Genomic DNA, 10,350 nt, shown 5'->3' on the forward strand with positions numbered 1-10,350 from the left:
AATGATAGTTTAATGAACGTGAATGCTGTAATATTAAGGTTGGTGTAGCAATGAATAGGAAAAAGGCCACAAGGGGGCGCCTTCTTCCTTACTCTTGTTTGTGGTTGCTAGGATACATTTTCTTTTAACTTTCCGTTTATTGACGCCTTCACTGGTTAAAAGGCGTAAAAATGGCAAGCAAAAAAAAGCACTACACCGAAGAGGACATTTTAAAGAGTAAAACTTCAGCCTTAAGGGCTGACGGTGAGTGGAAGTATCGTAAAAGAAATTATAAACAAGCTCTCAACAGCTTTACTGCGGTAAGTGAAATATTGAGTCTGCTAATGCTAACTCTTCTCAAGAAGTGTTTGAAATATGACCTAGTTTTTGTGTCTGTTTAGGCCATCGAGTTGAGTCCTAAGGAGAAGAGATGCTTTGTGTCTCGATCAAAGTGTTACATTCAGTTGGGCCAGTTTAGAAATGCTCTCCTAGATGCTGAAGCGTCACTCGCGGAGGACCCACTTTTTCCTGAGGTAAGCCTTTCCTATAATAATCAAACATGACGGGCGTTTTATGTATTTTTGCTCAACTTTGAAGCCTTCTTTGCCCTGGTCTCTCTCTTTTTCAGGGAGTGTACCAAAAAGCAGAGGCTTTATATTACATGGGTGAATTTGAATTTGCCCTGGTTTTTTACCGCAGAGGACTAAAGCTTCGTCCACAAATGGTAGGATGGAGGCTTGGGATCCATAAGGCAGAGGAGGCAATAATCGGCTCTGTTGGCAGTGAGTAGTGACTGTTTACGTTCGTTTCTCTGGAATAATTTTAGTAAAATACTAATTTTACTAAAATTATAAACTTCTTGAATGTCTCTCTACTTTGCTACAGGTAGTTCCTTTATCAAACCGGAAGTTATGGGAGACCTGTCATATCTTGAAGAAGAGATTGGCGTAAGGGTTTTTAATTATTTGGCATTTTGTCCTGATCCTACCATCCAGTGTCAAAGAACTGACCTTATTTGGTATCACTTTAGTGAGATTAGCCTCAATAGTAAAACCTTAATGTAATCAGTTCATCATAGTAGGATGTGCACAATACATCTGGCTTTAATTCCATCTTTGGTATGTAACACATCCTCATCCCTTGTCATTTCCAAATGATTCCTGAAGACCTTCTGCATTGTGCAACATGAAATGATCAGTGTTGTTTTGAGAAAGCCTTAGCTCCCCATATGCATGAATGGAAAAAAAATTACCCTGTTATTTGTCACTAATATCTTAATATTTAGGGTTGCAAGCCCGCGGGAATGGATGGCCAATGTAAAGCATGGCCGTTCACCTGCACCCGACAGAGTAACACATGAACCATTGTGCAAAAGTTGTTTGTCTGGAATATTTTTCACCGGAGAGCCATGAAAATTGCATTAGCCTAAACCAGTCTCACCCCCTATGATCAACTCTGAGACAAATGAAATCTAGCGCAATATATGCTAATTTTGTAGCTACACATGTAGCTACAAAATTAAATTGCCCATAATTTTGAAGCCATAAAAAAGTCCACAGTTTCCTTTGTGCCACCAACTACAAAAAAGTTTTTTCAACAACTAGCTAGACATTGACTAGCTATATTTTTGTTCGACAGCCACCTCCAGGATGTAACAACTTGCAAATCTCTAATCACTAATATCTATCTTCCAGAATCCTTTGACAATCCAGAATTGCCCGACTTGGCTAGGAACCTTGAAGTCGGGCAAGGGACCCATTATAACCGAGTGCAGTTCTAGTTTACAGTTGTTTCTGTTGCAAACACATAACTCTCAACACTATTTTCTTATTTTCTAGTGTCCAATTTGTCCAACACCCTCCCTATACTAATAGAAGTCAGTTATTTTAGAAAGGAATGGTGTGAGACTTTTGTGTTATCTGTGCTTAAACTGATTTTCCTACCTTTTTGTTTTTCAATAAATTGCTGGTAAAGAGGAAGCAGCCGATTGCTGTTGTTCAAAATCTGACCAAAAAAGATAGGAGTCCAGTGGCCATGAAGTATGAGAGGACCACCAGACATCTACTGGGAGGGTTTTACGAACACAAGGGATTTCTGGAGAAGCTTCTGAAAGATGAAGGTGCAAATCTGCCTATCTACTGTCATTTGCATTTGTCTATTTGTTATTTTATGGAGAAGTCAGTCCTTTGTTGGCCCACTTGTAGCGCTTTCATCCACTTTTATATTTTCTTCAAACTGAATTTCATTTATGTTTCACCTTCTAACGACATTCTTTAAAAGCTGTTGTACAATCCTACTCAGATTTGATTAAGGGAGTGACGAAGAATGGAGAACGAATGGGAGACCTCCTTAAGAACTGCATCACGTCTCTCAATCACTGCGCTGACTTCTGGAGCCAAGAGAAACCGATTTCCCCCAAAGAAACGAGTCGTCAGTCCAAACCGCCCAAACCGAGCCTAAACACTCGGAAGGCTCAGTATCTCATAAAGAGCTTTGACGAGATATCTCGTTGTACGATATACTTCTTGTTCAACCTGTAGCTCACCACTGTGTTTCTTTTTTTGTATTTGTGTAAAATTATTTTGGTTTTCATCTGTCATTGCAGCTCTGGCTGCAGGGAATACAAAAGCCAGTCTTTGCAAGACAGAAGACGTAATCAAGACGGTTCAAGGATTGACAGATCAAGACTGCCCTATTAAAGATGAGATAATGTGCTTTCTGCATAGTTGCATGGGACATGCTTATTTTGACTTGGGAGAACTTGATAAAGCAATGGAGTATCACGAGAATGACCTGAATTTGTCTAGACAGTGGTGAGAAGCTGAAGAACCAAACAATTTGAGTTAACACACCTTTTTTTTTTTTTTTTTGAAAGAGTCCAATTGTTTATTAATCTTTCTTATACACAGCGATGTTCCAGATGCAATATCCAGGGCTCTGGCCAACATAGGTTGCATCTATGCAGAAACTAAACAGTTTGAAAAAGCCATAGAGTTGTAAGTATAGAACACACTACACACTGTGCTTCTAAAAACATCTAAATTCAGTTTCTTCTGCATTTCTTTTTGTCATGATTCAGCTGGGAAGAGAGGATTCCTTATATTCATGAAGGTTTGGAGAATACCTGGATGCTGCATGAGATCGGCTGTTGTTATCTAGAGCTCAATGATCCAGAGAAAGCCAGAGACTACGGTCTACGTTCTATTGCTGTGGCTGAGGAAATGTTTGACGATATGTGGCAGTTAAGAGCCATCGTTTTGGTTGGACAGTCTGAATGTAATTCCGTTTTTTGTTTTATATTTTAATCATTTGGAGTAGTTTCCAAATTTGAGGACTTTTTGTTTTGTTTTGTTTGTTTTTTAAACTAATAAAAGCGATAATGTTGTTGGTTTAATCCTTGCATGATGGTTTAAAGCGATTTCACATTGTGTTTTTTTCTTCTTTTTTTCTGCTGTTTTAGTGAAACTGGGAAACTTTGAATCATCTGTATCTTTCTTTGAGAAAGCTTTGAACCTTGCTGAACTTGAGAATGATGGCATGGCACTGAATGCGATCCAAAAGGTTTCTTTTGTCGTCTTATGTTTTCTGTCTTAATTTTATTTAAAAGTATTTTTGTTTTTATCTCTGACCAGACAACTGTTTTCCTTTTAGGCACTTGATGAAGCAAAGGAACAGCTGCAAAATCAGCAACAGTCCTCAGAAAATGAGGAACATGAAGAGGAGGAGGAGGAGAAGGAGGAATATGCCAATGAGAAACCAGAGACCCTAGAATGAGGAAAGTGTGGTGATTATTGAACTGTTCTGGTCATGTTGGGAACAAAGGGCTCACAATCCTGTCATCGATAATAAAACTTCGTAAAGCACTGTATTCAGTGAGGATATCAGACTGAACACTGAGCATCGTTCCTGATTAAGAAGTGCTCAGAATGTTAATTTGACCCCCACCTCATTGGGATTTATAGGAAAGTGCTCCTTACATTCATTTCTTTTTGTGTAATATCTCTGTAAAGTACTGGAGATTATTGTCTAAATAGAAATGTTTGGGAGACAGATACTATTCTTTTCATTTGTATTTTAAGTGACTTGGTTTGTTCTAGGTTTCCTTTTGCTCCATGAACCTTAGGAAAAGAAAAAAAATAGTTTATAAGAAGTATATTTTTCCCTTTTTTTCCCATCTTTGGTCTTGAGTAGATAGAGCCAGGCAGAATGATCCGCCTCTTGTGCCAGTTTTCCCCTCTGCTTTGAGATAAGAACGGTGCAATTTACATAAATTAGAATAGAAATTTTTCTTATTCTTTCTCACTGGGGGAATTCATTTGTGCTCGCATAAAAGTGACAGGGAAATGGAAGCATTGAGATACATATATCAAATTAATAACATGGTAGCCTGATTCTATGATATGTATAAACTGAGTGAACTCATTAAAGAACTTTACAAACTGTAATCTGTACATTTGTGCAACAATGACAGACTACTAACAAGAATATGGAAACGTGTGCAAATAATTGTAGGAATTTTTGTAGAATCTTACAGCTGCTGGGAGGAAGGATCTGTGATAAAACTTATTTTTATAAAATAAATAAGAGTTTATGAGTTTATTGACTCATGTAACATAGGCATAAAAAACAAAGAGATGATGCACAACAACAAATAAAAATAAACTTATAAAAAGAACTTGCACAACATGTTTCCAGAAAAACAACTGGTAGCACAGTGCTCTGACAGAAGAATGGACATTATACACTAAGTTGAAATACTTACTTCACTTTTTTGGTTGTATTGTGTAATCCAACCAAATCTAAATACAGAGCTCAATACAGAAACGGCCTTGTATGTATCCAGAATAACTATCCTTTGTGTCAGCGAGATGGACTTATAAGAAGAGCTGTGTTTTACATGTTTAGCTTTGCATATGAGATAACAGCATTTATATTACTGACAACTGCTGTATAAACCGCTGTATAAATGACAGAGAGTACTACAGAATAGCAGAAACAGTGTATAAGATGCACAAGAACGCACATAAATTTTAAAATATTTCAGAAATAAAAATTTGTGATTTGTTTTATTCTGCTGGATGTCTTTTCAAACACATTTTAAGATAAGTTACGGTCATCTAAAACCAAATACTCAACTAAAACTAAAAGAGAACTACGATGGAAAGTATTTTGTTCTGATTGACCTAGTTCTAAAGAGCTACTTTATTCAGTAATTCAGTCCAAAAGAGGAAACTCGTGCAGGTTCAGGTTTTTTTGTTTTTTTTTCTTCGAATTTGAATTCTACATACAGAAATGTTGACCCACTGAAAGGCATTTCCATGTACTTTGCAGTCTTGGTTGGAGCTTGTTTTGCATGAATTACTGCATCGATGTGGTTGAAGTTACATCAGCCTCTCCACAAAAAGGACACATTTACCATTTCCTGGTACATGGCTGCCCAAATTGAGAACTTTGAAAAACACAGTGGACCAAAAGCAGCAAATTATATGATTCCCAAATCACCACTGAATGTGGAATCTTCCTACAGGACCTCAAGCCATGTGTGCCTCACCACTCTTTTTCCAGGGTTGGGACTTAGATTTCAAAATAAAATGCAAAATTAACTTTCATCTGAAAAGACAGCTTCGGACCTCTCAGCAACCTGCCCTTATGAAAGGTGTACCATTTCCGTATTAAAACTCTTTTTAAAAATGGTTTTATTTAATTTTGTGAATTATATTTTATTACCTCAAAAAAACGTGTGTGGTGAGGTTATATTTTTCTAATTTTACCGAAATACACAACATGTTCATTAAATTATAATTTAGACTGCGGATTAAACTAACCACAGTAATATTATCATGGATGCATAAATTCACTGTTCTTCCGGTCCAGAGGGGCGTGACCAGGGACACGCCCATTTGCGCGTTCCCGGGAGTTTCCGTTTCTTTCTCTTTTTTTTCCCCCTTGAAGAGACGAGCGTGTTCGTGTCAGGGTCCAACGCTGCCGTGTCATTGTGCTCAGAAGGGGGAAACGCGTGGTCAGCAGTACAGTTGGCTTCACTGCAGCGTTTCTGGTAAGCTGATATGTTGGCTAAAATATCCGCAGTTTATGTAAAAAAAAAAAAAAAAAAAAAAGCCACTTTTCTTGTTTTTATTGTAGAAATGTTTAGATAGAACAGTTTGACTTATCGTCGGTTTACTGTTAAATGTGTTAAAATATGGTGCTGGTGGTGTTGCAGGCAGATTAATTAAGAGGTGGGGTGGGGGGTTAAACTGTTTTTGTCTGGCGTGCTAATGTGAGGGTGCACGCCACTCCCCGTCTGCCTGACCAAAACGTGTTCCATAAAGCTTTTTAGTCTACAACCTACCAGTTTTAACTGTTTAAATGAGCATTTAACTTCATTTTGATGCCTTCTTCGACATTTAATATTAAAAACAACAATGCTTTATGCTCAAACAGATGTGTGGTTTGGTTTACAGTTTAAACAAAAGGGTAACTTTAGCCATTTCTGCTACTCTTCCGAAACCCCCCCGCCCCCAAAAACTACATAGTTCTGTATTTGTCTTTAATGTCTTCAATTTAGTTGTTCGTTTTGGGGGAAAACCTGGGGATTGACGTTAGGCAATTGCTTTGTTGTTGCATTCACTTCGGTTTAACTCTTCCTCTTTCTGGTTGCCTCAATACAGTTTACCATATTCTTTCCATTGGCGTCGTAAAGCTAAACTCTGTTAAAGCTGTCCAGTTTTTTTTTTTTTTAATTAATACCACGTTTCTTTAATTAGCCATTATCTGTTTGCTGGCAAGGTTTCAGGCAGCCCACGTTTCTGTGCAAACTCAGTACAGTCATTCTTTCTTTCTCTGGACCGTTTAACTAAGGACTTACTGACTTGCATAAATGTAAATATAAATTTGAATAACTAATTTGGTGCTTTCACTTCTTCCGCATGCAAAACTGAACCGAAAAAGGCCACAATAAAGCAAAACCTAGCTTTGAGGTTGTATTAAAGTGTGAAGGAAATATTATTCTATATAATTGCATGATCTCTGAAGATTTGAATTATAAAAGCTATTTATCTTTATTGCTTCACTTTTTAAAACTCTGATACTGAGGAACTTCCTGTTTGACCAGTGTATTGGCTTACAGAACTAACATTATAGCCATATTCAATTACTTTGTCTTTCAGGTTGTTTCCTTGAATATCCCTACATGAATTAATTTCATTTCCAAATGTTGTGTAAACCTAAATGCTTTGATTTTATCTGTCTTTAAGGTACCTGGTTGTTTGCAAAACCAATCATGGATACAGACAAAAGAGAGGTTTTAGATGTGCCAGCAACTCAAAATGAAGAGGAGACAGTAATGGAACAAGAGGCAAAACTAGAAGCAATGGTGCAACCCACAGAGCCTGAGAATCCACCAGCTGCTGTGGAAGAGGTTGACCAGCTGGTGGTGAAAAGCCAAGAAACGGAAAAACCAGTTGTGGTAGAAAATGTGACGCAGGAAAATAAAGAAAGCAACATGGAAAAGCCAGAAGAGGAGTCGGTGCCCCACGCAGCGGCACCAGTAGAATCAGCAGAGTCATCAGTAAAGGTCTCTGACCCAGCTGCAGTTTTAGAACAGCAACCTGTGCCAGAGAATATTGCAGAGCCTGTGCAAGTTCAACTGGCAGAGACCACCCCTGGACCAGAGCCAGAGAAACCAGCAGAATCTCTACCACAACAGAAAACTGTGCCCAAACCGGCAGAAACTCTACCCGAATCAGCTGTGGAGAAGCCAATTGAAACCCAGCCACCCAGCAAAGAGACAGAACCAGAACAAGCAAAGACTGAGGATGAAATGCCCACCGCAGTGGAGACAAAGATAGAAAAAGAAGCAGCTGCCGAAACGGTTGTGGTAACTGAAGCTTCACCTGAAAAGTTGGCAGAAGCAGCAATGGAGAAAGTGCCATTGGGGGAAAGTGGGGAACCTGCCCCAACCCAGAAGGAACCCGTCAAGTCTGAATCTGCTATTCCTGAGGAACCGACAGTAGAAGCTGAAGCTGTCAAATCTGTGCAGAAAGAACCAGAGCCTCAAAAGGAGGAAGATCCCGTTCCTGCTCCCAACTCGCTGTCTTTTGCCCTCCTGGAACACGAGGAAACGAAAGATGCCCTACGAATTTCTCGCACGCTTATTGTCCTCAGGGGCCTTCCTGGAAGTGGCAAAAGCTTTTTGGCACGCGCTATAGCAGACGCCTACAAAGACCAGTGTTCTGTTTTCTGTGCTGATGACCACAACATAAAGCCTGAAAATCCCTCTGCTGAAGGGTACAAAGCTCTGGATGATGCTATAGTGGCTCGCTGCTGTGACGGGGCGGCATCCTCTGTGCTGATCGTGGTGGATGATACCAACCACACCCACGATCGGCTTGCCAGCCTGGGAGAGATTGCAGAGGAACACAATCTTGTCGCTATCTTCTTGGAGCCTCAAACCGAATGGAGCAGAGACTTGAGTCAGCTGAAAAAGAAGACTGGCCGTGGACTAGAGGAGGCCCACCTGGATGCAATGAAGGGTCCACTCAATGAAACATCCCTTCCTCTTTATTTCGGCTGGTTTCTTTTCTCCTCAGTACAGGACAAGGTCGGGTGCACAGCAATGGACTTCTTGAAAACATTGGACACCCTGGAAGGCTTCAAAAAACACATTGCTGACTGTGAGTGTCAGTAAAACTGGCTTTAAGATGATTATTTTTGGTGTTTTTTTTATTTCAAATAAAATTATTTTTCTCTGAATTTCAGTCACAGAACAACCTGAGAAGGAGGTGGATCTGGAGCAGTACTTTGAGACCAAGGGAATCCTCCACTGCACTACAAAGTTCTGCGACTATGGGAAAGCAGACGGTGCGAGCGAGTATGCAAAGAATCCAGTAAGAAACAACTTTTAACTTCATATAACTGCGAGAAATATTTGTGTTTGGCGTTAATCTTGTGCTACTTTCCTTGTGAATGCTCCAGGTGGTTAAGAAGTGCTACGGCTCTGTGTTCGAGCTGTCGCTGACTGCTCTCTTCGTCACCCCTCGCACCGTTGGTGCCAGAGTGTGCCTCACCGATGAGCAGCTCAAGCTTTGGCCAGCGGATACAGAAAAGGAGTCTGAGGCAGATGTTCCCGGATCCGCGTCTCTGCCTGTCGGAAGCCGTGCCCACATTACGCTGGGTTGTGCGAAGGATGTGGAGCCGGTTCAGACGGGCTTAGATCTGCTCCAAATCCTAACCCTGCCTCAAGGCGAGGTGGTCGAAGAGATGGAGCTCGGCTCGCTGCGATATTACGGTGAAGGAAGGTGGATGCTCGGCCTCAGAGAGCCAATCTGTGCTGCGGCTTGCTTCTCCAGCTTCTACGGACGCAAGGAGCAGGAGGAGCAGCAGCAGTCACCTAAAAAAGAACCAGAAAAGAAAAAGGTGAAGAAGTGTGCTATTCTGTAGATGAAAACGGTTGTCAGGGGGTGTGGTTGGTGAATTAAAACTTAGGCTTACTTTGTGAAAGATTGGTGTTTGTGCAGCATTTAGGGCTTCACTTGTAGCCACCCTAAATCCACAAACGATGTGCCTTTATAATGTTGATTTGCACCACAACCCAAGATGCCTTAGAGTTGGGCACGTTATTGGTTCAGTATTTTGTTTTTTCATCACACTGTCCTGTTAGCTGCAGTTTCTCCTAGGATAGCCTCCTTCCACAGCCCCACAGTGCATTTAAAAACCTAGGCTTTCTTCTACATAGGCCAATGTTCACACTAGATACTGATTGCATGCATCGCTGGTTTGTTTTCCATAAATTACTGGATTAATGTGCTAAACATAGCTCTGTTTCCTTTGCTGTAGTTTCATAATTCTACAGTATGTGTGTTTGTGCAGCTTAGGAAGTAATGGTGATTAGCTTCTGGACCAAAGTTACATATTAAGTGTTAGATTCAATGTCAGTTGTAGGGATTCTTCCTTGTAAATCTCTGGCCTGTGCTTAGCTTCAGAGAGAGAATGCTGATAAAGTTGGCTTTTTTTTTCAGCAGCTTGCATTTGTTGCTTATGAAATGCTGTGAATCTAAGCCAATGTTTTGCAATCTTTTCTACTGCGCAATCCTCTTTGAAGAGTACTTCCATGTCCTGCTCTTTGGTTTGTAGGCTGTAACTGTAATTTTCCTGAAGTCCTACTTTGTGTAGCTCTTATGAATCACTATTTTTGCACTTGTTTTGTACACTCAATAAAGAGAAACATGCTTTGCTGTAACAGTCTGAGTGCAGTTAATAGATTTTTATGCCTCACACACTGAACAATTTTACCTGCAGATACTTTGTGCACTTGCAGTTGGAAGAATAAGCCAGCAGATGGCACTAACAAACCGTGGGAAAGAAGCTAGAAGG

General features: G+C 40.1%; 2 protein-coding genes across 2 annotated transcripts; both read left to right on the top strand.

Annotated features, from left to right (window-relative positions):
- Positions 1–83: 83 nt before the first annotated feature.
- odad4 (outer dynein arm docking complex subunit 4) lies at positions 84–4,424 on the top strand. The gene is made up of 11 exons (XM_014993330.2): positions 84–299; positions 381–512; positions 608–761; positions 865–926; positions 1,954–2,098; positions 2,281–2,490; positions 2,585–2,792; positions 2,889–2,975; positions 3,059–3,255; positions 3,440–3,540; positions 3,631–4,424. The coding sequence occupies exons 1-11, from the start codon at positions 171–173 to the stop codon at positions 3,751–3,753; spliced, it is 1,548 nt and encodes a 515-aa protein (XP_014848816.1). The 5' UTR covers positions 84–170; the 3' UTR covers positions 3,754–4,424.
- A 1,449-nt stretch (positions 4,425–5,873) lies between these two features.
- cnp (2'',3''-cyclic nucleotide 3'' phosphodiesterase) lies at positions 5,874–10,216 on the top strand. The gene is made up of 4 exons (XM_014993329.2): positions 5,874–6,034; positions 7,233–8,651; positions 8,737–8,864; positions 8,953–10,216. Exons 2-4 carry the CDS (start codon positions 7,259–7,261, stop codon positions 9,415–9,417), a joined length of 1,986 nt encoding a protein of 661 aa, XP_014848815.2. The 5' UTR covers positions 5,874–6,034; positions 7,233–7,258; the 3' UTR covers positions 9,418–10,216.
- The last annotated feature ends 134 nt before the right edge of the window (positions 10,217–10,350 follow it).

The sequence above is a fragment of the Poecilia mexicana genome, unplaced genomic scaffold (genome assembly GCF_051168715.1).
Source record: "Poecilia mexicana isolate PSO_F unplaced genomic scaffold, ASM5116871v1 scaffold_8, whole genome shotgun sequence".
Classification (NCBI taxonomy): domain Eukaryota; kingdom Metazoa; phylum Chordata; class Actinopteri; order Cyprinodontiformes; family Poeciliidae; genus Poecilia; species Poecilia mexicana.

Bases quoted from the DNA above. Each gene is read 5' to 3' on its own strand.
- odad4 (XM_014993330.2), top strand. From the start codon at position 171: ATGGCAAGCAAAAAAAAGCACTACACCGAAGAGGACATTTTAAAGAGT. The intron at 762-864 runs GTGAGTAGTGAC...ACTTTGCTACAG, and splicing joins AATAATCGGCTCTGTTGGCA to GTAGTTCCTTTATCAAACCG. The intron at 2,976-3,058 runs GTAAGTATAGAA...GTCATGATTCAG, and splicing joins TTTGAAAAAGCCATAGAGTT to CTGGGAAGAGAGGATTCCTT.
- cnp (XM_014993329.2), top strand. From the start codon at position 7,259: ATGGATACAGACAAAAGAGAGGTTTTAGATGTGCCAGCAACTCAAAAT. The intron at 8,652-8,736 runs GTGAGTGTCAGT...TCTGAATTTCAG, and splicing joins CAAAAAACACATTGCTGACT to TCACAGAACAACCTGAGAAG. The intron at 8,865-8,952 runs GTAAGAAACAAC...TGAATGCTCCAG, and splicing joins GCGAGTATGCAAAGAATCCA to GTGGTTAAGAAGTGCTACGG.